General features: G+C 45.7%; 1 protein-coding gene across 1 annotated transcript in view; it reads left to right on the top strand.

The window, feature by feature from the left end:
- The window catches only part of LOC123950738 (aldehyde oxidase), an 84,410-nt gene extending 56,710 nt beyond the window's left edge, over positions 1-27,700 (top strand). Inside the window, exons 21-35 of the mRNA XM_046019078.1 lie at positions 580-704; positions 2,124-2,257; positions 3,418-3,505; positions 7,750-7,836; positions 8,657-8,848; positions 11,086-11,313; positions 15,069-15,164; positions 17,407-17,535; positions 18,129-18,203; positions 19,854-19,906; positions 21,093-21,207; positions 23,393-23,458; positions 25,206-25,394; positions 26,119-26,286; positions 27,230-27,700. Coding sequence (XP_045875034.1) covers positions 580-704; positions 2,124-2,257; positions 3,418-3,505; positions 7,750-7,836; positions 8,657-8,848; positions 11,086-11,313; positions 15,069-15,164; positions 17,407-17,535; positions 18,129-18,203; positions 19,854-19,906; positions 21,093-21,207; positions 23,393-23,458; positions 25,206-25,394; positions 26,119-26,286; positions 27,230-27,280 — 1,796 coding nt within the window. The 3' untranslated portion in view covers positions 27,281-27,700. The remainder of the gene's footprint in view (positions 1-579; positions 705-2,123; positions 2,258-3,417; positions 3,506-7,749; positions 7,837-8,656; positions 8,849-11,085; positions 11,314-15,068; positions 15,165-17,406; positions 17,536-18,128; positions 18,204-19,853; positions 19,907-21,092; positions 21,208-23,392; positions 23,459-25,205; positions 25,395-26,118; positions 26,287-27,229) is intronic.
- The last annotated feature ends 296 nt before the right edge of the window (positions 27,701-27,996 follow it).

Here is a 27,996-nt window from a genome sequence, read left to right on the forward strand (position 1 = left end):
TTCTTGGGGATTTTCTTTCTGTGTTTTCCTGTTGGTATTTTGGGGTTGCTGGCTTCTCTGGTACCAAGTCTGGGATACATGAAGCAAACAGCAACAACAAAGAACTTAACTCACTGAACTCACCGTGTGTCTTTCCTTGGATCCCGAACTGCCTAACTGGTCTGCCTTTTCTCTACCTTTCAGAGTCTTCTTAAATTTCTTTTGCATATAAATAAATAAAGTTGTTTGCTATACTTAGTAGAAGGAACCAAGAGAAGTGCATTTACTCCATCTCATCTTGGACCAGAAATCTCCTTGCCATAGTGTTTTGACTGGCTGTAGAACATCGCACACCTTTTCCTAGACTCTGTGACCTACCGTATCGGGAAACCTGACAGACACCCGACAGACACCCATACAGGACTGTTCTTCAAATCTGCAGATATAATGAAATCTACGTGTTCATGGCCCTTAACTGTGTAGCCTGCTGTCCTAGCAATATCACAGTTGGTGGAATTTCTCTGTAATGGGAGAACAGCTAGGGGATGCTACCTGTTCTTTCTAAAAGCCTCCTTAACTCTGATACTTGTCCTCTAACAGGTGAAATACATATGGGAGGTCAGGAACATTTTTACATGGAAACCCAGAGCATGCTTGTCATTCCCAAAGGAGAGGACCAGGAAATCGATGTCTATGTTTCTTCACAGTATCCCAAATACATACAGGTAATGTGGAGATCTTGCAGAGGGGAGGTGGCCAAGGTAAGTGGTTTCTGCAGGCAAAACATACCAAGAGTAATTAAAGACAAAAATTCACCGCAGGAACTGAAGGAATTTGGAGTACTAACAGCCCTATCCGTTTGGCTATTAATAGCTCAAAACTTTTAAGAGAATGTTATGAAAGTAGGCACCTTTTGTTTGTGGATTTATAACTTCAGAACCAGTCATGGAGTCAGCAGGCCTCTTTTGCTGTACTCTTGGCATTACGAAGAATGCGAAAGAGAAAGGAGGAAAGCCTGCCCTCCGAAGCTTTTAAGTACCTAACTCACATGAAGCAGTTAGGAAATGGTATTGGGCAGAAGGGAAGCAAATACTTCATCAGCTAAGTCAGCATTTACACAGACGGAAGAATTAAGAGAAAGAAGGGCTTGCTGAGGGCTAGAATCATCCAGAAAGTCCATGAAGAGGAAGTCTTCATTGTGAAAGCAAGAGGGGCAAAGCTAAGGGGTTGACTCAGTAGGTCACACAAGCCGCTGTTATTACCAGAGCAGGCAGGAGTGTGGGAATGTGCGGACTGAAGCCTTTTAGAAGCGGGAACCTTGAGAAGGGCCAGGCGAGTGCTGTTTCGGTCCTGTCTGCTCCTCATTCCCTGTGTGATGCTGGGCCCATCACGTCAGCCCTCTTGGGCTCCACATCTACAAACGTGAGTTGTTAAGACTCAATGACCCAACACTAGGACGGCAAGGAAGAGCAAAACCTGCATCCAGGGAGGACCCACAGACCAACTCAGTAATAATCCAGATGGTAGGCGAGAAACGTCTCTGGTAGAGACAGCAGAATGTGGGGAAAAGTCAGGCTGAGAGAGCTTTGCAAGGCCTCAAAATCTCACTGCTTCAGGAAACCTATCCCAAGGGATTAGTATGGAAAGGACACTTTGGATATGGTTCATGGGGAAATTATTCAAAAATTTATTAGCATGGGGCACCTGGGTGGCTCAGTCGGCTAAGCATCCAACTCTCAGTTTCGGGTCAGGTCATGATCTTGGGGTCATGGGATTGAGCCTTGCACTGGGCCCCATGCTGGGCTTGGAGGCTGCTTAAGATTCTCTCTCTCCCTCTGCTCCTCCCCACCCCCAGTCCCCGCCCACCCCTTGCCATGCTTTCTCTCTCTCAAAAGAAATTATTAGCACAAAAATATTCCGTTGATCCTGAAGGGACTACTTAATATTAATGATAGTTCATAATAGCTAAATGCCACTGACATCAGTTGTGGGCGTGCTTCGGTTATTGGAAGCTGTCCTGTTATTTAGTGTAGCTGCACAGTTTTTGTATTGTGGGTAACATTCTGGAATCAGAAACGAGCAAGTCCTGCCCCACTCCCTTGCTGCAGATGGATGGGATTAATGGGAACTACTGTCATTCACAGGACATCGTTGCTTCGACGCTGAAGCTCCCAGCTAACAAGGTCATGTGTCATGTCAAGCGTGTTGGTGGGGCTTTTGGGGGCAAGGCTTTCAAAACCGGCATCATGGCAGCCGTCACCGCATTTGCCGCCAACAAGTGAGTGGAGAAAATCTGCTCGATTAGATTAAAAACAAAATGAAGTCATGCTGTGCATTCTCAATACTGAGGTTCAGGAGGAAGACTTTGGGTTAAGATTCTTTAAAATCATATATGGTATACGAATACACAAAGCTGCCGTTTTATTACAACTTTTTAATCTTATATTGTCATACCAGATACTAAGAACCAAAATGAGACTCGAGTGCCCAAAAGAGTGAAAGCCACAGTAAAAATACCTGAAGAGCAGACAGAAACAAGTCCCAGATGGATGCGGGTTACTTGTCTTAGCACGTGTATGTGCATATAGGTCACTTCAACAATTTGAAAAAAGCTCAATCATATATATAATATATATATGATCATATATATTATTTATCATATGTGACATATATGATAAATATATATGTAAAATTCTGTATGTGTATTTATAGATAACATATATATGCTATATAATATATATTAAATATATATATAAATAAATATATGTGTTCCTACACATATTTTCTTGATTTAAACGGAAATTTTTGCTTTTGTGATGCTTACCTTTATTTACATTTATTTAATTAGTTGCATTATATATTTACATTTTATATGTAATATATAAAATAATTATATCTATTTAGTTATATATATTTACATTTTATATATAATATTTATATTATATATATAATATTTATATATAATATTTATATTATATATATAATATTTATATATTTACATTTATTTACATTACCATTTTCCTTCAAGGATCCCAAAACATTACCATAAGAAATGGTCTTTGGAGCAGACACATGTAGAAGGCTTAATTTCTTTGCTGAATGATATGAGTCAGTTCCTGTATTCCATGAAGCAAAATGACCTTGATTCTAGGTCTGTCCTTTCAGAGAGCACTTGGAAATCAGACACCACCTGAGTTCCTCCATTCGGAACCAGTCTATGATGTGGCCCTGGGATCATTTCCCAGTAGCAGAGGTTGTTATCACAGCGGGAAATAAGCCCAAAGCAATACCCTAGGGCCCCGACACCCGACACCCTCCCCTGCAGAGGTAGCACCTGCCAGGCACTGTGCTCTGACCCAAGTACAGTCCCCGGGGGGCAGCCACAATCTCCTCCCCGGATGGCAGCTCCTCGGGCTACAGTTGACTGCTCTGTTCTAGACACGGCCGTGCCGTCCGCTGCGTTCTGGAGCGGGGAGAAGACATGTTGATCACTGGAGGCCGCCACCCTTACCTTGGAAAGTACAAAGTGAGTAGAAGAAGAGCGGGGATGGAAAGGCTATGTCCTTTCCCTACGTCCCTATGTCCTTCCTGTCCCTACGCGAGATGACATCGCGTGCTGGCAGCGGGCAGCGCTGGGCTGCTCTTTCCTGGGAACTAACACTGAGCAAATCAGCAAACCCGGCTTCTGCTTACCTTTCTGTTCCTTGTGCTCACCGGCTACTGGCCGGCTCGCACCTGCTTTACTTGAAGATGTCAGTTTATGGAAAATTACTAACTGGATTTGGCCGATACCGAGTGAATGATGGGAAAGCCTGTGAGTATATATGTATTCGCATCTGTGAAAGGTGATCTGATACCAGACGACTTCCACGTTTTCTAAAAATGCAATAATTCCCAAGAGTGTTCTGTGAAATTACAATTATTTGCCAACAGCTTCCTCATCTTTCAGTATAGCAAAGGTATTTCTATAAACTCTGTCCCAGAAATTCCTAGAAAAATTTCTGTAGCAGAAAATAATTATGTTTTGGTTTTATAAGAAATAGATTAACTTGTCAGAATAGATTAACTGCCATGATAAACAACTAAAAACTCTCAGGGCCTTTAAACCCGCATTGTGCTACTTCTTGCTCAAGTAACAGCTCGGTAGAATCGGCAGGGGTTAGAGGAAAGGGCAGAGGAGAGGACTCTGCTCTGAAAAATTATTCAGGGATTTAAACGGTTTCCACCCAGTGGTGCCACCATCATCCCCTCAGATTGCATCATGTGATACGGAAGTCACAGGGCTCAGATGGCTGTTCACGGGCACATCTAAATTAACTAAATGAAATAAGAAAATTTCGGAGCACCTGGGTGGCTCAGTGGGTTAAGCCTCTGCCTTCGGCTCAGGTCATGATCAAAGGGTCCTGGGATCGAGCCCCATGTTGGGCTCCTTGCTCAGCGGGAAGCCTGTTTCTTCCTCTGACTGCCGCTCCCTCTGCTTGCGCACACTCTCTCTATGACAAATAAATCTTTTTTAAAAAATTAAAAATAAATAAAATGGAAAATTCAGTTCGACAGTTGCGTTACCTGGACTTCAAGTGCTCAGTAACTACGTGTGGCCAGTGGCTGCATATTGGACATGTAGATATGGAACATTGCCGTCACCGCGAAAAGTTCTATGGCAGAGCACCACCTTAGGGACTCTGAGTCCTCCGCTGGGTCTTCTGCGGAGGACAGAACCAAAGGAAGAGTGTTCTGTGGGACGTGTTTTAGGCACCAGGCGTGTTAAGTGCGGGCCTTGCTTCTGTTCACGTGTAATGAGTCAGGACTTTGCCATCTAACTATGTGGGTGGCTGGGCAGCGTAGTCTTCCGCGTGCCCAGGATGAAAGATAACAGCATTTGTTGGACACGGCGTCATCTCCATCACAACTGGTGTACTTGCGCCCATATCTTTAGGAGATAAGGGATGTGTTTATTTCATCTCACATTCAATCGGGTCTATATTTAGAGTTTGGTTTAGTTTAACAAAGATTTATTAGAGTGAACTTCGTTCTGAAAGAGATTACATTTTAGGAGCTAAGGGGGGAAAAAACATACACATATGAAGTCATCATGAAAACATCATAATGTCAGATTAAAAAATGAGATGCGCGTGGTAAACTATGAGTTGCAGTACGTACCTGAGACATCTTAGAGAAGGTGAAACATAAGCGGCCTTCAAGGGCTGATGAGCAGAAAGAAGGTGGTGGGAATGCAGAGGAGGGATAAACGTGGCGTGTTTGATGGGGCGGTGGTAAGAGGAGGGGGGAATTAGAACACCCAGTAATGACTGAGGGGTGGTGGAAAATAAGGTCGGTTAGGTTAAGTGATGCAAGATTGAGTGAGGCCCAGAGTTTCAGGATTGGGGTTGAAACTTGATCTTGTTAGAAAGAGTAGGACTGAGTAGGTCCTTGATCCGTCAAGTGTCATAACCGAACACAGATGCACTGGAGAAGGTTATATGATGGCACAGGTTATATGATGGCCTGGGGAGGAGAGAGGGAGCGTTCAGACATGAAGTATTTGAGGTCTGAGCTGTGATAGTAAGATGTTGAAGAAATGAGTCCAAGAGCCGTGGGAGTATAAAATAAAATAGGAGTCGGTGGCAAACCTGGCAAAGTCCAGGGGAGAATAAAACCACAAACATGACTTGGAAGTTTCTAGTAGAAAGCACCAAGTTGGAAGGAGGAACCAATCTGGAAGAACAGTGATGAGCTTGTTCCTTCACCGATAGGGTTCCTTGTCCTTCGCCAGTGTGGAACCTTATTAAAAAAGGACTTGTTATAGTTACAGAAGCCTTAAGCACAGTGGTGATTATAATTATGAAAGAAAAATGATGTCTTCTGATGTAGAGTGAAGACAAGAGATGATATTGATAACACTTGTACTGCTAATATTAATAATTTATATTTAGAACATTACTGTGTTTCAGTCACCCACCTATAATTTCCTACACATTACCTTATTTATTGCCATTTCCCAGATAGAGAGGTTATAGAGCTTGCCTGAGATCACAGAACTAGTTAAGTGGCAGAGGCAGGACTCAGACATTTGGAATTCACAGGCCGTGCCCTTGACAACGACTTGGGTTTGAATCTGGTTCCATTCAGCAATAATCACAGAGTGAACTCTAGTAAGTTCAGAGATACAGAAGCAGATGGGACCAGGGATATTGGCTGCATATGAACACAAGGAAGATACTTCTGTAAAAGACCTCTAGCAGCACCCAATGGTGCTGAGAGTTTTCATCAAACTGGGCCTGCTGAGAAAACGTGCTGAGCCCATTGCGAGCCAGCCACCACACTGGGAGATTAGAAGATGAGGCAGCCTCAGGGGAGAGAGTTCAGGCAGAAAGGTGGAGCCAGAATGCAAGGACTTGTGGCAAGAAAAGGAGGTTGAGAACGATGAGGTTGGTTTGCTTGAGGAGGGAAGAGTGGGGTTGGTTGAACGGTAGTAATGAATTTTCCAGGAGGGGTTTTTGTTTGTTTTGCTGTTATATCTTTCTCTACCCTGACTTTTTCCTTAGCTTTTTACCCTTTTTTACACACAACAGAACATTTGCTGTCTCAGCCATGTTCAAGTGTACGGTTTGGTGGCATTAAGTACATTCACATTGTTGTACAGCCATCATCACCGTCCATCTCTGGGATTCTTTTCATCCTGTAACACTGAAACTCGGCACCCACTAAGCAGTATGTCCCCATTTCTTCCACCCCCAGAACTCCCCAGAAACCACCATTCTACTTGCTGGGAATCTGATTACACCAGGTACCTGATATAAACGGGATCAAATGGTATTTATCCTTTTGTGACTGGCTTATTTCACTTAATATAATGTCCTCAGAGTCCATCCATGTTATAGTACGTGTCAAAATTTCCTGCCTTTTTAAGGCTGAATAATATTCCGTTGTATGTACCACATTTTGTCCATCCATTCGTCCATTGACGGACGCTTGGGTTGCTTCTAGCCCTTGGCTATTGTGAATAATGCTGCTGTGAACATAGATGTACCGATAGCTCTTCAGGACCCTGCTTTTAGTGCTTTCAGATAAATACCCCAAAATGGGCTTACTAGATGATATTATGTTGCTATTTTTAATTTTTTTGAGGAACCGCCATACTGTTTTCCTCAGCAGCTCCACCATTTCGCATTTCCAACAACGGCGCACCGGGCGCCCAGTTTCCTCACATGCGCACCTACACTATTTTCTGTTACTGGTTGGTCGGTGGTTGTTTTCTTATAGTAGCCATTCTGATGGATGCGAGGTGGTCTCTTGTGATTTTGATTTGCATCTCCCTAATGACTAGAGATGTTGAGCATCTCTCCCTGTGGTGATTGGACATTTGAATCTTGTCTTTGGAGAAATGTCTATTCAAATCCTTCATCCATGTTTTTAGTCAGGTTGGGTTTTGTTGTTGTTGTTGTTGTTGAGTTATAAGAGTTCATACACACACTGGATATGAATCCCTTATGAGATAAATGATTTGAAAAATTTTCTGTCTTCTGGTTTGTCTTTTCACTCTGTTGATTGTGTCCTTTGGTATATGGAAGTTTTAAATTTTGCTGTAGTAGAGTTGGTCTATTTTTTTTCTTTTGTTCTTGTGCTTTCGGTGTCCTATCCAAGAAATCATTGCCAAACCAATGTTGTGAAGCTTTTTATCTGTGTGAGGAAGACTTCCAAGTGACAAAGTAAAATGTAGAGAGACATGGTCGCCAGCCCCAGCATTCAAGGTCAGTTCTCTCTTTCTAGGCTGGGTTCATGAATGACGGCAGAATCGTGGCCCTGGACATGGAGCATTATAGCAATGGGGGTGCCTCCCTGGATGAGTCGTTACTTGTAAGTGCTTTAAGAAGCAAGTTCACATTCTGGGAAGTATGACATAAAATGATGAAATTCAGAGGAAGTTCAATAGCTAAATAACTTTTTAATAAATAAATAAATGAAGACCCACACTACAGGGACAACCATGTGTCACTTACTGGCACCCCCAGAGTGAGCCCAGACATACTGGCTAAGTCTGTGTCTATATATTATGTCCATGTTTCCCGTACTGAGACTTCTTTTCCCAAGGGCAAGCATTCGACCTCAGCCACAGCTCTGCTGCTATTCTGGCTTGGATCATTCTTGGTTGTGGGCTGTCCAGTGCATGGTAGGCTGTCCGGCAACATTCTTGGCCTCTAGTGACTGGATGTCAATAGCCCAGCTACCCTCTGGTCTCAACAACCAAAAGTGTCTCCAGATATTACCAGGGAAGACAGAGGACAAATCACCCCCTGTTGAGAACCAGTGCATTAGAAAAAAAAAAAAAAATTTTATTTTTTTGGCCATGCTTTGCAGGATATTTTATTCATTACATTCTGTAGACCCCATGTTTAGAGCCTCTGAATGTTTCAAAGTCTTTGGCAGTTGTCTGAAACCTGGGGGCAAATGCATTCGTCCTGAAATATGAACATAAAAAATGATGATTTCAAAAGAAAAAGTATTCAAATCCTTAAAAATTATAGCAGAAATTCTTTTAATTTAGGACACGGGTCTGTCTTAGCATGTTTAATGTGACGTAGAGAGGGTTGGTCATTTCCAGCTTGGTTTTGGTCTTCAGTCTCAGGAGGGCAAAATCTGTTGAGAGTCTGATCTCACCAACTCTGGATCTCCCCAGGTGGTAGAACAGGGACTTCTGAAAATGGAAAATGCTTACAAGTTTCCCAACTTGCGCTGCCGGGCGTGGGCGTGCAGAACCAACCTTCCATCCAACACAGCTCTGCGTGGCTTTGGCTTCCCTCAGGCGGGGCTCATCACTGAGTCCTGTATCACCGAAGTCGCAGCCAGGTGTGGTCTGGCCCCTGAGAAGGTAAGGCTAAACTAGTCTCTCACACACAAGACATCAGGCTCCAGAGCAGGAAGGACCCCTGTGGGGTCATTCAGGTTGAGGAATTTGGATCCAGAGGGGCTGAATGGTGTTCCCGGGGTAACCCAGCTCACTAGTGAGGACAGAGCCAGGGCTCCAAAGTTCAGTGTGCCTTGTCTCACTCGGGCTCTTTGCCCAGAACCCTGGAGACAGAGGATCTTGAAGAGGGAGCTTTGGACTCCAGCTCATTCAGTGAGAAGTCTCCGTCGGTTGGGGATGTAAGTGCTACCAACCAATGAGTCCTGTCAAGCCCTTTTTTCTCCTCCTTGAACGTCTCAGGCAGCTGTCAGAAAGTTTCAGTCATTTCAGTTACCAAAATAGTTTCCTTTCTGTTCTTGAAGTCGCTGTTGCTGATTCATTCTTGATAAGCTCTGTCCCCCTCCCTGTGCCTCTTGCCCTCAGAATCCTGGAGCGGGGTTAGGGTGGGGAGACCCGGTGTCCATTCTCCACCCCCTTCTCCACTCCGGGCATCCTGCTGTGCTGTTGGGGCAGAGAGGGAAGGGATGATCAGAGGAAGCAGCCTCTGCCCAGCGAGCTCTTGTCCCCTCCGTGCTTCGAGGTAGCCACTTTTCCAGTATGTTTCTGTGGGCTCCATTTCTGCTAATTCTCTCTCGGAAATGGACAGTCCCCTGTGAGGGTGGGTTAGATTTCCAGCTGCCTTCAGTGGGCACCTCAGGCGGTGTTTCCTGACACCTCTGTGCCCTGTGCTGCAGCAAACCTTAGAAAGCCCCGTCCCCACTTCATCTGCCTGCTCTCTTGCTGTTCAATGCTAGAATAGGTGGCCCTAGGCAGAAGTCATTTTCTTTATGTCTCTTGAACTTCTGGGGGCCCCTGCCACTCCCTTCTCATCACAGCCTCCTTCCCAGATGTACTGTGGCATTTGGTAGCATAGGGGAAATCAGATAATGACCTCCCTCCCTGCCGGGACAATCGGAGGAGAGAATAGCCACCCTTAAAAACACTGCCTTCGGGGCGCCTGGGTGGCTCAGTGGGTTAAGCCTCTGCCTTCAGCTCAGGTCATGATCTCAGGGTCCTGGGATCAAGCCCCACATCAGGCTCTCTGCTCAGCAGGGAGCCTGCTTCCCTGCCCCCCTCCACACCCCTCCGCCTGCCTCTCTGCCTACTTGTGATCTTTCTCGCTCTCTCTATCGAATAAATAATCTTAAAAAACAAACAAACAAACAAAAAACAAAACACTGCCTTCCCCAGGGTACCTGGATGGCTCAGTGGGTTAAGCATCCCACTCTTGGTTTCAGCTCAGGCTATGAGCTCAGGGTTGAGAGACTGAGCCCCAAGTCAGACTCTACACTCAGCATGGAGTCTGCTTAAGATTCTCTCTCCCTCTGTCCCTCCTGTTCATGCTCACTTGCTCTCTCTCTCATAAATAAGTAAATCTTTAAAAAAAAAAAAAGAAGAATCTTAATTTTTCTTCATCCTAGTTACCAGTTATGTTTTAACAAATATAAAAATTACCAGTTATGTTTTAACAAATATAAAAGTTTGTTGAAAAAATGAAACAAGATGGGATCGGGAGGGAGACAAACCATTAGAGACTCAAACTCACAAAACAAACTGAGGGTTGCCCCGGGGAGGGAGGTAGGATTAGGGGGCCTGGGTTATGGATGTTGGGGAGGGTATGTGCTATGGTGAATGCTGTGAAGTGTGTAAGCCTGATGATTCACAGACCTGTATCCCTGGGGCAAATAATACATTATATGTTAATAAAAATAATTAAAAATATATATATATATAAGCTTGTTTAAATATAACCAATAACTAGAGTGAGTAGTCTTATCTTGCCACGACATCTGAACAATCCAAATTGTGTAGATCATGTAGCCTGGAAGTTAAATTCAGGAATAGCTCTCAACAGATGTTCATGAATGCAGCTAGAATTAGAGGAACCTAGAGTGTCCCAGGACTGTACGGAGTCATGTAAGAAATATAAGGAGAGGTCGCCTCCATTTGAACTTACACCAGAGCAGCATAGAAAGTATATAAGTGCTAACCTATCTGATGGAGGCTTCAGGTAGAGAAGGCTTCAGGAAGGGCTTCAACAAGGAGTAAGTGAAACTCAGTTTGGGCCTGATGGGAAGAGCAGAATTTAACTAGGAGGACAGTGGATGGAAGAGACTCCATCTGTTGCCCCTCCTCCATTTTGAGGTCCTTTTCTTTTATAGGTCCGAACGATAAACATGTACAAGGAAATCGATCAAACACACTACAAACAAGAGATTAACGCCAAGAACCTGATTCAGTGTTGGAAAGAATGTATGGCGAAGTCTTCCTATACCCTGAGGAAAGCGGCTGTGGAAAAATTCAATTCAGAGAATTATTGGAAGAAAAAAGGGCTGGCTGTGGTCCCCCTGAAGTTTCCTGTTGGCTTTGGCTCAGTCGCTATTAGTCAGGTCAGTTCTCCAAATAGACCAGTTGGAGGGAGTTGGGGAAACTTTCTGTGAAGGCGGATTAGCCATAGGGTTGCAATGCCTGTTTGTAAACCTTCTCCAAAGTTGTCCTCAGCTGAGCTAGCTTTTCTCCAGAGGAGATAAGAGCCCCTTTGCAGGAACCCCCAGTGTTAGCGACAAACATTCTTGCTGGGAAATCAGAAGACCTGGTATCTGCTTTTGGCCCTCGCATTAAGCAACTGAGTCAACTTGCTCTGGGCCTAGATCACTCAAGTACAAGGCCATATGGTGGGATGGTTGACGGCAAAGACTCCTCTCCCAGCTCCTCTGTGCTGCTGTGTGGCTGGACCGTGAAGTGGAAATGGGAAGCTGCATGGCATTTGATTTTTTGGGGGGTGGGATAAACTAAACCCAGAAGAGTAAAATCATTTAAATAATTTTTTAAAAGCATTGTAGAAGTTTACTCCCTTCTTAGCTGTTAAAAATGTGAAGGGAGGGATGAGAAATCTATTCTTATAGTTTCTTCAATTGATGAAGTAAATTCCCTGCTTGTTTTTGTTTGCTGCTCCTGGCCCCTCATTCTTGAACAAAAGATACCTGAACAGCTGGTGATCTGCACCACTCTAGCTCACTCCACCGGGTGATGTGGGACCTGTTACCTACGTTCTTACACATATGTTTGTGTATACCTACATATATGTAGGGAAGAGGGCAGAGCCCTCAAAACTGTTGTCACTCCCCTTTGCAGAATTCACAGCTTCGGCTGAGCCATGAAGAAGGTACAGCAGGTGCTTTGAGTTCGGACAGGTTAGGGACAAATGGGAGTGGAAGTGTGAGGAGCACTAGTAAGTCAGCGGTGTGTAGAGGGAACTGCGGAGGCCAAAAAAAAAAAAAAAAAGGCAGGAAGGTTCTTTCTTCATTCCCATGCCAGTCCATTCACCTAACCCTCCTGGCTCAGCTTGGGTGTGATCTTGAGAGTGTCTCATGCTTGGTTAGACTGGTGGTAGCTCGGAGGAGCATTGTGACAATATTGTCACAATATTGGGACGTACAGGCGATGATGTCTTCCGCAGCCGTCCCGTTCTTCGCCTGTTTGTGGTGGCAGAAACAACACAGAAACATGCAGTCATCTGTACACAATGTCCCCAGATGAGGGAGACAGTCAGGAGGCGGTGGTCGAGGAATAAAGGCAAAATCAAGATTATTCAGAAGAAGGGGAGAGGGGGAAACCACCATCAGGAAAGGGTTAGGGAGCAGTGAATCTCAGTCCGTGGTTTGGAGTTACACCGATGAGCGTGTGGCTAATGAAGCCATCGGTCCAGTCCGTCTGTTTCTGAGCAGACCAGCCAGCATCCCTGGGGAGAAGGGCCCCTGTTGCTCACAGATCGCCGGCAGCCCTGGGGCATCACCGTAGAGTAGAGACGCGGTGGGCCGTCTCTACTCAACCGTTGCCCTTACGAACATCCGGTCTCCACAGCAGGCCAGACCTGGCCCGTTTCCCGGATCAGAAATTTCTCAGATGTTTTTTATCTAAGAAATACTGATGATTACTCAGTACCCCTTTTAGATTTTATTCCATTCAACCCTCAGGACAACCTGTAAGATTTGTAGGCCTCATTCAGCGGTGAGGAAACGGAGGCTTCAGGAGCTAAAATAACTTGTCTGAAGCTCCACATCTGGAGAGAGGGGCTGGAGACTCGGGCCTGAGAGGCCGCAGAAGCAGTGTTTTCTGAGCCCCAGCAGCTGCCTCTCCCTGGCAGCATCTGGCGGGAACTGAGGTGGCCTCCAGCTCAGCCGGGAGGAGACAGACCACAGCCAGCAATGCGACTTCATTCTCAGACCACCAGCCCTACCCGTCTCCCCCTGGAGACCCGCTGCCATGCTGGAAGCGTCGGCATAGGGCTCAGTCGAGGAGTCCGAGATCAGGCAAGCTGTTTCCTGGAAGCCGTGTGCCGAAGGACGATCCCGAAGCAAATCAGATGGAGGAGGGAAGGAACGAGGAAGGACATGGTGAGGCCCAAGTCTGGGGCATTCGTCATGACCCGCTTCACCGTGGCTGGGTAGGTGGGATTCTGTGTCATAGGAGAAACCGAAGCCTGCAGGCCTTCACTCTCTGGCCCAAGGACACCCAGGGGACGCGCGACAGAATGAGGAGTGGGCCTGGACACGGTCTGGTCACGTGTCTTCATCACCCCGGGCCATCCGCCTGAGCAGAGGCAACCCTGTGCCGCGACGGCCGAGGGGCTCACACCTACCTTCCGTCCGGTGTACTTGAGGACTAGCCTGTGGACTTGCCGGAGCAGCCAGGACCCGGCGAGCTTCCGTGTCCCCAGTACCTTAGCACGGCGCCGCCACAGGGCAGAAACCAGCACTGCCCTGGCAGAGACATGTTGGGAATCCACGGAATCACAAGAAGTCCCTGCCTTCACAAATCCTGGATTTTTGTGCCACACTGCCCAGAAGCTTAGCTACTAAGAAACCAGCTGACACAGTGTTAAGTCACCCGTTGCTGGCCCAGACTACACCAATGAGGTTGGCCTCTCCCAGCAGAATGGCTACAGAGGTGCGCCTTGCAGGGCTTCCCAACCGCAGTACAAGCATGGGAAGCATTTTCCCTAGGACCACATGCTGTTACTAACGCTCTTACACTAGAGATGCACAGTGAAAAGGCCATCCTTGTTTTCCACAGCCTTTTGGGATATCTCCATCCCCCTTAGTCTAGTGCGGACAAAATTGCAAGAAGGCACATTCATGTTGATTATAAAACATGTTTACCTAAGTCCTGATGTTTCTGATTATAGCAGCCTTTAATTCTATGTTAGCAGTTTGGTTCTCTCTGGGTCCCCAAGGGGAGCTGTACAGTTAGATAAGATTCCTTCCAAGTTCCCTTCTAACAAAAGCCCTGTGATTCTGAGCCAGGATAATTTGGGGTAGTTTTGGCTCATTTGGTAGCAAACAATGTCTGTCTGTCCCATTGTATCTGGGTTTTTGTTTTTGCTTCTCTCTATCATACCTACAACTACGGGAATATGTGTTTATGGAAACAACTCTCTGCCCCAACCTATCTGCACTTACTTGGCATTTTACAACTGACCCACCGCAAAAAACAAACCCCAAACCTAGATTGTTGTTCTGCTGTGGATTAGGGAGATCCTCAAATGTCCTCATGAAGAAATAGCAGCTTAAGGAGCATTGTCCTGCCCCAGCCTCAAAGCCATCCCCTGCCAGCCTGGCATCTTGTGGGGTGACCCCAAGGCAGCTCCGGCCCCAGCCCTGGCTGGGCTCTGCTCATGGTCTCAGGGCAGTGGGGAAAGTGTGCGTATTTCAGCAGGAAATGGAACGGAGGGGATAATTTCCAGGGAAAATGTTTTATTCTGTTTATTTATTTATTTTCATGTGGTACTTTTTTACACCTCCTAGAATAGACTGACTGACGCACATATTTGGTTTTTGAGGACAATTTTTACGCTGACATCTGGTTATCATTTAATGTTAAACTACTAAATTTGGCAAGCGACAGAGTGGGTCGGGTTCTGCCCAGGAATGATCTGTATATCTTTGAACTGAGAAAGGTTGAGCACATGTTTTTCATTTTAACTACAGTATAGTTAACGCACAGTGTTGTGTTAGCTTCGGGTGTCCATATAGTGTCCAACACGTCTGTACGTTACTCTCCAGGGAGAGTGTTGTGATTGACGAGACGTGTGATAATATCAGTCCAAAAGCTCATGGGAACTCCTGTCATCTTTTCCGGTTAGGCTGCTGCCTTGGTTCACATTTACCTGGACGGGTCTGTGCTGGTGACTCACGGTGGGATCGAAATGGGTCAGGGAGTCCACACTAAAATGATTCAGGTGAGTTTGCCGCTAGTTGGATTAAGCAGGGTGTGTGCTTGTAGCTGAGTGTATGAGAGAGAAACCATGCTTGTGTGTTTTCTGTTCCAAAATGAAAAAGATACGAGATTTTAGCTTTGACAGCTTAAACTGTTAAGCTGTTAACAGCAACTGGGTAAAGCAGCCGGTTTTGTCACCGAACGTCCTAAAAGAATGTGCAGAGGCGTCTCATTGTTTTACTGCTACGGGGAGACTGTCTGTGTCTTTGTTGTTTTCCTTCAGGTGTAGGGGTCTCTCCCACCACCTGAAAGCAGAGCATTCCTTGGAAACATTTTGTAAGCCAAGATGCCAGAAAGCAGAGATGTAATTACCATGAATTTAGATGAAAATATTTTTGAGTCATTTCCAGACCCCCCCCAAAATGACCTCTCGCAGTATTTTCTGATTTGCTGCTGGACACATGCCGCAAAGGGAGATAAAGCAGAGATGCTGACAGGCAGAGTTCAGAGCTGGGCAGCTTGATGCCGAGACGCGGAGTGTGGTCCCGGGGAAGGACGTGGGGTCCTGCGCTCCCTGCTTGCGGTGAGCCCTGCCCCCCCCCGACACTCGCTGCCAAGCAAACACTGAACACTGTTTTGGCTTTTCACCCTTTTTTCATAACAGTGAAAATCCTCCTCAGATTTATTTCAGGCAGCGAGAACAAGTACAAAGGTAGGTGCTCTGTGAAAGCTGAGAGGGGGACACCAGTATGAGCAAGTGAGCCGTCTTTTTTGAACCTTGGCTGGCCAATCCAAAGATGGGTAGATTCTGACGTATTACATGATTCCTTGCCCTTTTTAAGACTTTGAACAATTGATAATATAAATCACATTTGATATTTCCGATCAAAGTCTACCTGTTTTTTGACTCATTTACTTTAGCTGAATTTTTAGGTTCTGTTTCTATGTTGTGAATAATAGTAATATTAAAGATTGTAAAACATTTGGAAGACGCAAAAACGTGTTTTAAAAATCCTCGGAACAAATTCACCAGACCGTTTGGAGGTCTTTCCATCTTTTTTTTTTTCTTTTTGATAAATTGCTAATAGGCTGTTTATATAATTTCTCATATCCTGGCTTTTTGTATGCATGTTTTAAATTTTTATTTAAATTTCGGTTAGTTAACATACAGTTATATCAGTTTAACATACAGTGTTATATTAGTCTCAGGGGTACAATATAGTGATTCAACAATTCCACATATCGCCCGGTGCCCATCAGGACAAATGCTCCCCTTAATCCCCATCACCCATTTCACCCATCCCCCACACCCTGCTCTCTGATGACCATCAGGGCTCTGTAGTTAAGAGTTGCATGGAGCACTGGGTGTGGTGCATAAGCAATGAACTTTGGAACACTGAAAATAAAATTAAAATTATAAAAGAAGAAAAAAAAGAGTCTGCTTCTTGGTTTGTCTGTCTGTCTGTCTCTCTCTCTCTCTCTCTCTCTCTCTCTTTTCTTCCCCCATGCTGTTTCTGTTTTTTCACCTAACCTCTTATAGATGAGCATTTCTTCCTGTGGCTAAGAATTCTTTGCAATCACGATATTAATGGCTGCTTGTGGATGTATGTATAATTTATTTAACCAGCCCCAATTGTTGAATACTTCAATTAATATTTTTGTACATAAGCCTATGGTCAAATCAATGATTATTTTCTTAAAATAGATTTCCAGAAATGAATTGCTGGGTCACAAAGTATATCTTCAATCACCAACACTTACTACCAAATTGTTTTCCAGAAAGTATCCATTTCATTATACCACTAACCAACTACGTTCAGCTTTTTTTAAAAAACCTTAGATAATTTAATAGTTGTGAATGATAATATCTCCTTATTGCCTTGATTTGCATTTTTCTGGTTATAGAGACTTTGCTAGCATTTTGCAGAGTGAGCTGGTAGGAAAGGCCTCAAGGGGTTGATTTCGTGATTATGGAGACATGAAGCATCCCCTTCTGTGTTGGCTCGGGGTTTTGCCTCCTCTTCCTAACACTCTTGCATGTTAGAAAGTCAAAGCAACAAGGTGTACTCGGGATTTGGGTTAATTAGCTGCAGGGTTTTCAGAAAAGAACTTTCCGTGGCTGGAGGAATTCATGCTTCTCTCCCCCTGTCCCTGTTGCTCGTGGGGGGCTCATACTTGTGAGCCACATGGGCTCCCGTATGGCTATGTGCACAGGTCCGTGACGACCCAAAGTATTTGAAAAGAATCTCTCTTCTAACATGCAGGTGGTCAGTCGTGAACTAAGGATGCCGATGTCTGACATCCACCTGCGCGGAACGAGCACAGAAACCGTCCCTAACACGAACATCTCTGGAGCTTCCGTGGTGGCCGATCTCAACGGGCTGGCCGTGAAGGTAAAAATCACTGCAGTGGCCCCCAGACCTTCAGCCCCCCCAGGCCAGACACCCGGGCGGAGCTCGCAAGACACTGAGCTCTCATCCAGTTTTTACCTCCTCCTCGCACCCTGCTGGTGAAAACCTGCCTTCCCCCGGCGTAGGACGTCCTCATTCCGGGAATATGGCTGCGTGGATTTGGACATGAACCTCTTGCCAGGACTGTTACAAGGCTCTGTCCCTCCCCCTGAGTTTCACTGCCTTTCACTCGGGCTTCAAGTCGACAGGGCGAGCTTTCCACAAAATACATCTGACCTGCCGTGTTTAAAAACAGCGGTTGGGGCTTGGCCAGCAGTCTGTCTCTTATGTCCTGACCTCAGCATGGGGTTGTAGACCCTCACTCTAGAATGTCTGTCTTTAAGACCGGCTCACACCTCAACCCTACCCCTGCCCCGGGAAACCTTCCCCATCACCTCTTAAAGGGTCGGTCTCCACCTTCTCCGTGTCCCGCGGGCCTCCTAAACAAACCTCTGCAGTGGCACACGTCTTGTGGTTTTGAAATTGGTGTTTGCCTGAAGTTATGATAATAATTTTGATTAAAAAATAATCCCTAGGATGCTTGCCAGACTCTTCTAAAACGCCTTGAACCCATCATCAGCAAGAATCCTCAAGGCACTTGGAAGGATTGGGTGAGAATCACTGTCACTTTTGTGGTTTATGTTGGGGGAAAAGGAGGGAGGAGAAATGTGTGAATGAAATATTGCTTGAAATGGCACTTGAAAGGGTACTATAGTTCCGTAATGATAAGTAGAGGTCTTTTGGCTCTCTGCACGTGGCAATGTTATCAAAATGTGGTGGAGCAACTCCTGCATCTGGGAAAATTCTCCATTGGAGAAAAAGACTGTTTTTTCTACCCAAAACCCTTGTTTTTAAGCCAGAAGTAATTAATGTTTCTTCTGATGGATCCCAGGTATTTTCTAGATAATAGCTGTAAATCTATTTGTTCGGTTCCACTGTTCCTAAACAGAAAGACAACACTACAGTCATTCTGTAAAAGTAAAACATCACATAGGCTTTCATTTAGAAATAGGAAACCAAGCCACTGGGTATGTATTCAACCGGTAGTAGGCACTAAATGCAGGGGAAATTTCAGCGGCTTCCTTACACGTACTAGGAACTTTCCACCTAGTTGAAAGAGAAAACGCGCACTCTGAAGTCAGCTAGCGCGCTTTTAAGGTAACAGGTTCTGAAGTAGCAGAGGGTGTGGAGTGGGTGACAGTCCAAGCTGAGAGTCTGTGTCATGCCGACTGCTCTGGGATGTCACATTCAAAGCATCGGTCCGGGGAAACAGCTTAGAAATCCTCCTTAGAAATGGTTCCTGCTCTTCCACAGAGTTAGGACTCAGTCTGTAATTCATATTTACGGGGGCTCTCAATCCTTCTGGGGCATCTTTATTTCTGCCCTCTGCCCTGCGCCAGAGACAGGCAGAGAGAGCCGGACTGAAGAGAGATACGGGGCAAACAGCCAGCCCTCCGCCCTCCGCCGGCCCTCGGGAGATGTTGCCGTTAGCGCGCTTTCTTCTCTAACGGCTGCACGTCTCACCTTTTCCTTTCTCGGACTTGGGGACTTGGACCTAACCCCCACTTTTCGGGATATTAGTCAGCTGTGTGCCCTGCAGAGTCAGGAGAATTTTGGATGTCAGTGGTACACTTTACCAAAATTAGGCCACTTTTCTCTTCTCTCTTTTTTTTAATTAAAGATTTTATTTATTTATTTGAGAAAGAGAAAGAACATGAGAGGGGAAAAGGTCAGAGGGAGAAGCAGACTCCCCATGGAGCTGGGAGCCCGATGTGGGACTTGATCCTGGAACTCCAGGATCATGACCTGAGCTGAAGGCAGTTAGTTGTTTAACCAACTGAGCCACCCAGGCGCCCCTAGGCCACTTTTCTAAGACCAATGAATGTCTGGTATTAAAATTAACCCCCCAACCACCCATTGTTTCCTGGTACATCCCCTGTGGATAGGCTGTCTTTCCAGAAGACCCAGTGAGGTTCTTCATCAGCAGAACACCTGTTCGCTGCTCTAGCCCAGACTACGGGGGTACCTACCTCGGCGGTCACGGGAGACGGTCCCAGGCACCGGACAAGCGCGGTTACTACCGGCAGCGACCGCGAGTGCTTGCAAAGTTGGAGAATGCAGAAAGGGAATACAGGAATCTTGGTTCTCCCTGCTTATTAGTCTGATAGCTGCCGTTCCCCTATAGTGGAACCAAGACTGAAGCCGCAAGTGAGTCTTTCTTTAAACATCATCATCACATCATGTTTCCTCTTGTTTCCCAGGCACAAGCTGCTTTTGATGAAAGCATTAGCCTTTCAGCTACTGGATACTTCAGGTAAAGAGTCTTTTCAGTCATATGCTATGAATATTAACAACTGTCGCTTGAGGAAGAGTTTTGAAAAAAAATTTTTGAAAAAAAAATTGATTTTGGTAACCTTCTATTAACCCACTGTTATACACACCGTTTAGCTGCTAATTAATTCAAGTGCCCAGAGAGGCTTCTTTTGGGAAAAATAGTCACATAAATTAAAATACGGCGGAACTGATGGTTCAAGTCCTTCTCAGTGGTACTGGAGGGTTCTCTGAGGTTAGTGCTTGGAACCCACCGCAGTGGCCCATTTTTCATTGAAAACTTAACGTATCCTTAAGAGACAAAGGTAAGGGAATGCAAATTAAACCCATAATAAGATAAAAAACCATTTTACACCTTCTAGATTGGCAAAAAAGAAGGAACGTGATACTAAGCACATGCTGTCAAGACGCCAAACCATTGTCACTCAGCTCATTTGGAAAATTATTATCAGATTACTTTTACTGGAAAATGAAAGCCATCAGAAAACAGGTCGATACAGAAAGTCTTGCCTGATTTTGTCATGTTGCTAGTTCTCCTATGAGTCCCAGGGCACTGGCTGGTTACCAGGAATAAGTATCAGAAGCGTTAGAAGCAACCTCCAGGCTGGGAGAAGCAGAAGAGAGAAGAGGAGAAAGTGCCCGCCAGTTGCTGGCCTGTGCCCCCTTTTTACCATGACACCCCACTGGTGTCCTTAAGGAGCAGGCGTGGAGTAGCAAAGAATGAGAGCCAGGGACCTGCTCCTGCAAACAGAAGGCTGAATCCTGGAGCCAGAAAGACAGACGGACAGGCAAATGTGTGCCTTTCAAATAGTGTTTGGTCCAAAATGCAGGTGAAATTCCCCAAATCTTATTCGGCATTAATGAAAAGCGATAGGTTGGGGAACCAAAGAGTGAGCACCTGAATTCCGGGTACAAAGAGTCATTCATTGGTGAGGAGCAATTGAATGTTCTTATCAGACAAAAAAGTTTAATGAGAAAGAAGTCTATATTTATTCAGCAGATTTATTGCGTGCGTTCCATGCTGACACATCATTGCAAAAGTGTGTCCCTCCGGTTTGCTGTACAAGCAAACTGAACCCAGCCTTCCGTCAGTCTGTTTCACCATCGGGGTCTGCAGTTAGGGTGCTGAGCCACTTAACAGCCCTCCCCACGAATTCTCTTTCCTGCAGGGGCTATGAGTGCGACATGAACTGGGAGACAGGCGAAGGCCATCCTTTCCAGTATTTTGTTTACGGAGCTGCCTGTTCCGAGGTGGAAATAGACTGCCTGACAGGCGCTCATAAGGTCAGTACCGTTGGGAAGGTCTTCAGGTTGTACCTCAGATAGACCTAAATTGCACACATGACCCCTGTCTGAGCACCACGGAAGCGCCGTGCATCTGGCTAAGGATGGTTTCTCTGTTACCAGAAAAAAGAAGCTCAGCCATTGCCTTGGTATTATGGTCCCTTCCATGGAAAACAAGTGGCGGCCTCCGTTCCTTCTTTTCCTGGCTCTTTTAAATGGAATCAGGAAAGAAACCACTTCAAGGAGGAAACACAGCTTAAAGAAAGCTTTCATGTAGACTGTGGGTCTAACCAGCAGTCCTGACCTCTCATGGGAAATGCCGTCATATGACATTTTGGAAGGATTTCATGAGCGCCCATAAGGTGCTAACAAGCACCAAGGGCTATCCTGGGGACGTTAGTGGCCAGCTTTTGATATCTTTTATCTAGCGGGATCCTGCTTTTTAGACAGTTTTAGACAGTTTAAAAACCTTATGCTTTTAAGGGATGCAGTGAGGAGATACACTCACAGTTTGTCTCTCTCTCTCTCTCTCACACACACACACACACACACACGCAGACATACACATGTGCATTTCAAGGAGAGTTTCTCCTCTTGTAGCTGAGTCTTTGTGGGTCAATGAAGCTACTTATTGGCCACTGTTTATAATAATAAATGATCATTAATATACTCAATGGGGCTGTGATACCCTCACAACTGTCATGTGATAATCTGGTCCAAAATTTACCCAGAAGCAAGCTCTAGGTCCTGATATTTCCAAACATACTTTGTGACTATCATCTTGGATTATGGTAAGATGTAACTTTTTGTTTAGTAGGTCTCCAGCGTGTATGTTTTTAAAACTAGAATCAACCTGATCTTTGAAACTATATACACCTTTATTGAACCTGCTGGGTAAAGTGTCTGGTTTGTCTGGATTCTAACTCAGACCAGACCACTTTTTGGGTACCTTGGACTGAGACAAAACAGTGATCATTCTCAGCATGGTTTTCATGCTAGAGTAGCTGTCCTCTTTTAGTTCACTAGAAAGTTCTCTTGTGCTAACTGATTTCTACATCACCTTCTCCCTCAAAGAAAAATTTGGTGAAATCTTAATCACTTGGGTTTTCTTTATCTGTATATGACTTGGCCTTGTTAAGAGCTAAGAATAAGATAATAATTAGCTTCAGTAGAAAATTCTAAGGTGTGTTCTTATAACTTAGTTGAACAATCTCAAGAGATGTACTAAATTTTTATCGGATGCATTCCAAAACGCTAGATCTGTGGCTCAGGTTTGGTATACCCCTAGGTAAAGGGCTCTAATGCAGCATGCCAGCAGGGGCCCTCCGTGGAGGCCTATTTCTCAGTCATTCTCCTTGTGTTGTTAGAACTGTTCTTATTCCTACAAAATTTCCCTCACTTTGAACCTACATCTCTATATTACTTCTCTATTGCTGTGTAACAAATTTCCCTTAAATTTGGCAGCTGAAAATAACAAATATTTATTGACCGACAGCATTCTAAGGGCCAGAAATCTGGGAGTGGCTTCTCTGAGTGATTCAGGCTCAGGGTTTTCCACAAGGTTGCCATCGAGTTGTTAAGGAGGGCCGCAGTCATCCCAAAGCTCAGTGGTGGCTGGAAAATCTGATTCCAAGTCCCATCACCTGCTTGTCGGCAGGAGGCCTCAGTTCCTCACTGGCTGTTGGTCAGAAGTTTCCGTTCCTTATGACAAGGACCTCTCTATGGGATGTCTCGGCGTCCTCGGGGCACACAATCTGCCTCCCCAACCCAAAGGGACTGATGCAAAGGAACAAGAGAGTATGAGCCCGTGAGAGCCCCAGACAGCAGCCGCAGCCCTTTCTGCCGCAGCTCGGGGGGAGGTACCAGCACTTCCACATACCCTGTCGGCCGCAAACTAACCTTGGCAGAGTGTGGGAGGGGACTCCGTCAGGAGCTGAACCCAGCATGTGGGGGTCGTCGCAGGCCATCCTGGAGGCCGGCTGCCACAACCTACGACCATGTGTGTAACTTTGAAAGTCATACATGCTAGCTTTTGTGACCCAATAAAATCTATATTTCTCCTGAAATATATTATGGTCCCCAAAAAGGTTCTATGCCAATGGCATCCTGGCAGGAACTGTTTCTCAGCCTTCGCTCCTAAGCTGTGTTCATTAAAATAAACAATTTTGCTCTTTTTTATTACCAGAACATCAGAACGGACATTGTCATGGATGTCGGCCGCAGCATAAATCCAGCCCTTGACATAGGCCAGGTGCGTGTACCTGCTTCGCGTCAACCCCCTTGGTGAAAGCCAGAACCGCCGTGGGGGGTCTGTGGGGAAACATCCCATCCAGCTTGTTCGTCCTCTTAGCTTTCTGCCCCTGTGGTCGGAATCCGTCTATCCAGGCCAGCCGCAAAACTCAAATCTCTTTTTGTTTAAAAAAAAAAAGGGAAGGAAACAAAGATGAACAAAGACGTTGTGAGTAGTTTTAGAAGAGACATGCGGTCTGTGACTGAGGAGCTTGAGGGAGGCAGAAGAGGCAAGCCTGGAGGGGTCAGGACGCGCCCCATGCCCCTGGGATCAGAAGTAGACGGGAGGCAAAGTGTGACTTCTTGGGCCTACAATGGACTCCCCCTTTGAGGAGTTCAAAGTCGTGTTAGGATGACACCAGATAGTTAAAACCCTCGCTATTAATAACAGGTAGCCTGTTTGCCCACAGTCATCTTTTATTTAAATTCGAAATAATTGACAAGATTAAGAAATCACCAGCTGTCTTACATAAGTATTCGGACGGCTAGTGTTTCCTGGAAACAGAAAATTTCCCAACACGGGCGCTGCATTTCCACGAGGAAAAGTCATGGCTGCCTTTTTAAGCGAAGCACGCACTCTGGGATTCGCGGGCTCAGGACTCACCTGGAACCTTGACTCACTTTCTTTACGTTTCTCCTACCTCTGGTCAAGTCAGCTTACTACCCGCAGTTCAGAATATAATCCGAGGTACTCTCCCGTCATGACTCGTGTCCCTGGAGAATGGGAAGAACGTGCGGGTTGGAGAGATCCAAGTGGGCTTCAGGATGAAGTCGTCCAAGAATGAACAGGAAAAGGCATTCTGTGGGGGAGAAGAGTGAAGGACCTAAAGACAAGACAGGAAATTCAGCCAACTTTGTGTTCAGGGCTCGTGGAGGACAGGGGAGGGGCTGACCATGGTGGCGAGTGCCTGCATGGCCTGGGTCAGTGGGGTGGAAGGGGCCGCTATGGGCAGGGACTGGAAGGGAGCCCGCTTGGAGGATATGCCCCAAAGTCAGGCGCCTGCCTTAGTGTGTGGAGGTGACGTGGCCCGGGGTGTAGTCTAGGCTTTTAGGAAGATTCATATAACACTGCGTTTGAGAAGGTTCTCCCCACAAGTAGACGCAAGGAAGGGCGGTGAGTGAGGTGGACAAAATAGGGCCACAGCAAGGAGGTTTACAGAGGAGACCCAGAAGTCAGACGTGTGGGGAGCCAGTTTTGCCCACATGCTGACATCTAAGATTAGAGCATCCTAAAGCTCTATGAAGCTTGGGGCGCACGCAGTTCACGTAACAAGTGAGGAACCGGAGTCCGGAAATGAGAAGCCAGACCCACTCACGGGCGAGGATGGTGAGATGAGATGAGGGGACTCTCAGAACCCTGTCGGTGTGCTGGGGGCTACAGACAGATCAGTCGAGAGGGTTCCTTCTGGCTCACGGACAGAAAAAAGGAGGCCTCTGGGCACAGGCTGTTTGAGGCCCCTCCAGAGCCACACTGTCACTGCCAGACTGAGACTCAAAGTCAAGTTCTTTGACTTCGTACTTCACACTGAGTAAGATGCTTAGATATATTTTGAGGTAAACTTCTAAGTAAACCTTCAGAGACATCTTCCAGGACATGCCGAAAACCCTCTTCCACCGGATTTTAAAAATTCAAATAAACAGCATGAAGTTGAATTGGTCTGGTTGATTGTATTTTCTCATAAATGGAAATTCCTTTCTTTCCCTCTCAGATTGAAGGCGCGTTTATTCAAGGCATGGGGCTTTATACAATAGAGGAGCTCCAGTATTCTCCTAAGGGTGTCCTGCACACTTGTGGTCCAAACCAGTACAAAATCCCTGCCGTCTGCGACATCCCCACGGAGCTGCACATTTCTTTCTTGCCCCCGTCTCAAAGCTCAAATACCCTGTATTCCTCAAAGGTAAGTTGTGCTTGGCAAACAAGTCCAAATTTATGTGACTTTGTGGTACTTGTGTAGGCGACCGGGGCAGGTGCCCTCATTTCTTGGCGGTTTGTGGTTTTTACCAGACTTCTAGAAGAAAAGGCCCTGTTGAACAGTTTAATTATAAATTAATTTAACAATGTTACAATTCTTTTTAAATACTTCACATTTTGGAGCCTAACATGACTCCTGTTACCATCAGGTTGTATATGGTTTTTCATTGTGCAGTGATCACCTTGTACCTGATTTTTCGTTGTGCCGTGATCACCTCGTACCTGTATCTCCTTTCTCCCTTTGGCATCTTTTCCTCAAGCAGGAACCCTGAGAATGAGAATACCAGGTTAAAATATTAAATTACTTTTTAAAAAGAAAAACATTACATACGTAATAATATTTCATAAGGGCACCTGGGTGGCTCAGTAGGTTGGGTATCCCATACTTGGTTCTCAGGGTCGGGCCTGGTTAGTACTGGGATGGGAATCCAATACTTGGCTCTGACTTAGGTCATGATCTCCTGGGTTGTGGGATTGAGCCCCCCACTGGGCTTGAGGATTTTCTCTCTCCGCCCCTCCCCCCACACAGGCACACACACTCTCTAAAATAATATTTCACATAGACATCTCTACACATGTTTACCTGTAGATGCACATACATACAGATACAAAGAGAGAGTCATAATCTCGCTGACTTTTTTCCCTTCAAGGGTCTAGGAGAGTCTGGGCTATTCCTGGGCTGTTCAGTGTTTTTTGCCATTCATGACGCGGTGAACGCAGCACGACGGGAGAGAGGCCTGTTTGGACCATTAAAGCTCAACAGTCCGCTGACCCCAGAGAAGATTCGAATGGCTTGTGAAGATAAGTTCACAAAAATGGTATGATCTGCTCAGAAAATTCTGACTTTTTGTTCCCTGTCCTTTGAGTCAAGTTTTATTAACGCACCATGGTGGCTTTCCATGGAAGAGAAGGTGGCAGGAATCCTGAGGGCACTTGGGCCTGGGGAGAGCCCACGGACCTGAGAAGGCAGATTTTCCTCGGCCTGGTCCTGCCCGTCCCTCAGCGGGGTCAGCTCCACACGACTTACAAACAGAGGTTCATTGCTCTTTCGTCAGCTTCATGCTCCTCCTTAGTTCTGTTCCCTTCCCAGGACATACTGGTCAGGAATGGGAGCTCAGGAATTCTTCCCTGAACCCGAGACACCCAGGCCAAGAGTATGGGCCACGCCAACAGTCTGTCCCACGCTAGCCGATCAGATACTTGCGAAAGTGTGTGTAATTCCCAATTTCAGCTGTAGAGTGGGAAGGGCCCTTTCTGCCCAAGCCCAAGAGCAGAATCCCCTGCACGAACACCTCTGCAGAGCAAACATCTCTGCTCTCCTCCTCACTTTCAGTGATGAGATTTTAGCTGTGGACGAAAGTCATGCTGTTGACAGTGACCCCCTGACTCTATGCGAGCTGTTTCTTACATTGAGGGGAGAGCTCCCTCCTCTTTCTCCTCTCAGTGCTGGCTCTGTGTGGTCCCCCTTACAGCTTGTCCTAAGCCCCATGAGTCACCTCTCCGCTACGGAGGAACACAGGGACTAATTCCACTTTTCATTTGTCCCTCTTCAAGGGTGAACTGACAACTCTTGTAGCTGCCTCGCCCTGACTCATAGTCCTGTCCCAGAGTCTCCCACGTTTCTTATGCTGGCGTTCTGAGACCTCGCCTTGTCCTGGTCACCCTCTGGGTGGTTTTCATCCTGTTTTGTTTTATGCTATTTTTCACGTATTGCAAAGGTTTTCCAAATTGCAAATATCCATGTTTATTCTTTTATTCCAGATCCCGAGAGACAAACCCGGATCCTGTGTTCCTTGGAATGTACCCATATGAATCTAATACGAACTTCCGGGGAAATGGGACGCCTCTTCCAATATAGCAGTCTCTCCAGTCTTTATGCTTGAAGATGCTAGGTCAGAAAGATAAATGCTCACAGTTTAGAAATCATTTCACAGAGTACCACTTTGATATGAGGTTGATTTTAAATGTTCCATTTGGATTTTGATAGCTATGCTTAAGCAATTTAGAAATCATATTTTAAGTAGTACAAATAGCAACTGGTTTCCTCTAGAATGATATTCTCCATTACTCTGCTTCTTCAATCCATCCAGCAGAATGGAATAGAAGATGATGATTTGTATGTGATTCCTATTTGGCTTGTATCCACCAACAGAAATTACACTGTCTAGTCAAAGGCAATTTTCTAACTAATTTTATTAGTAGTGTGAACTGTAAAGTTGTCATTTTCTCACATGTCCCCATCTGCTATCAGCCTTCTTTTATTGTCAAAATGGATCTAGGCACTATATCCAAGTGTCTGTGGGACTAAAGAAAAAAATTGGATAAATTAGACTTCATCAAAGCTAAAAACTTTCTGCTTCAAAAGATTCTACAAGGGGGGCGCCTGGGTGGCTCAGTGGATTAAGCCGCTGCCTTCAGCTCAGGTCATGGTCTCAGGGTCCTGGGATCGAGCCCCGCATCGGGCTCTCTGCTCCGCAGGGAGCCTGCTTCCCTTCCTCTCTCTCTGCCTGCCTCTCTGCCTACTTGTG

This window comes from Meles meles, chromosome 9 (assembly GCF_922984935.1).
Source record: "Meles meles chromosome 9, mMelMel3.1 paternal haplotype, whole genome shotgun sequence".
Lineage (NCBI taxonomy): Eukaryota > Metazoa > Chordata > Mammalia > Carnivora > Mustelidae > Meles > Meles meles.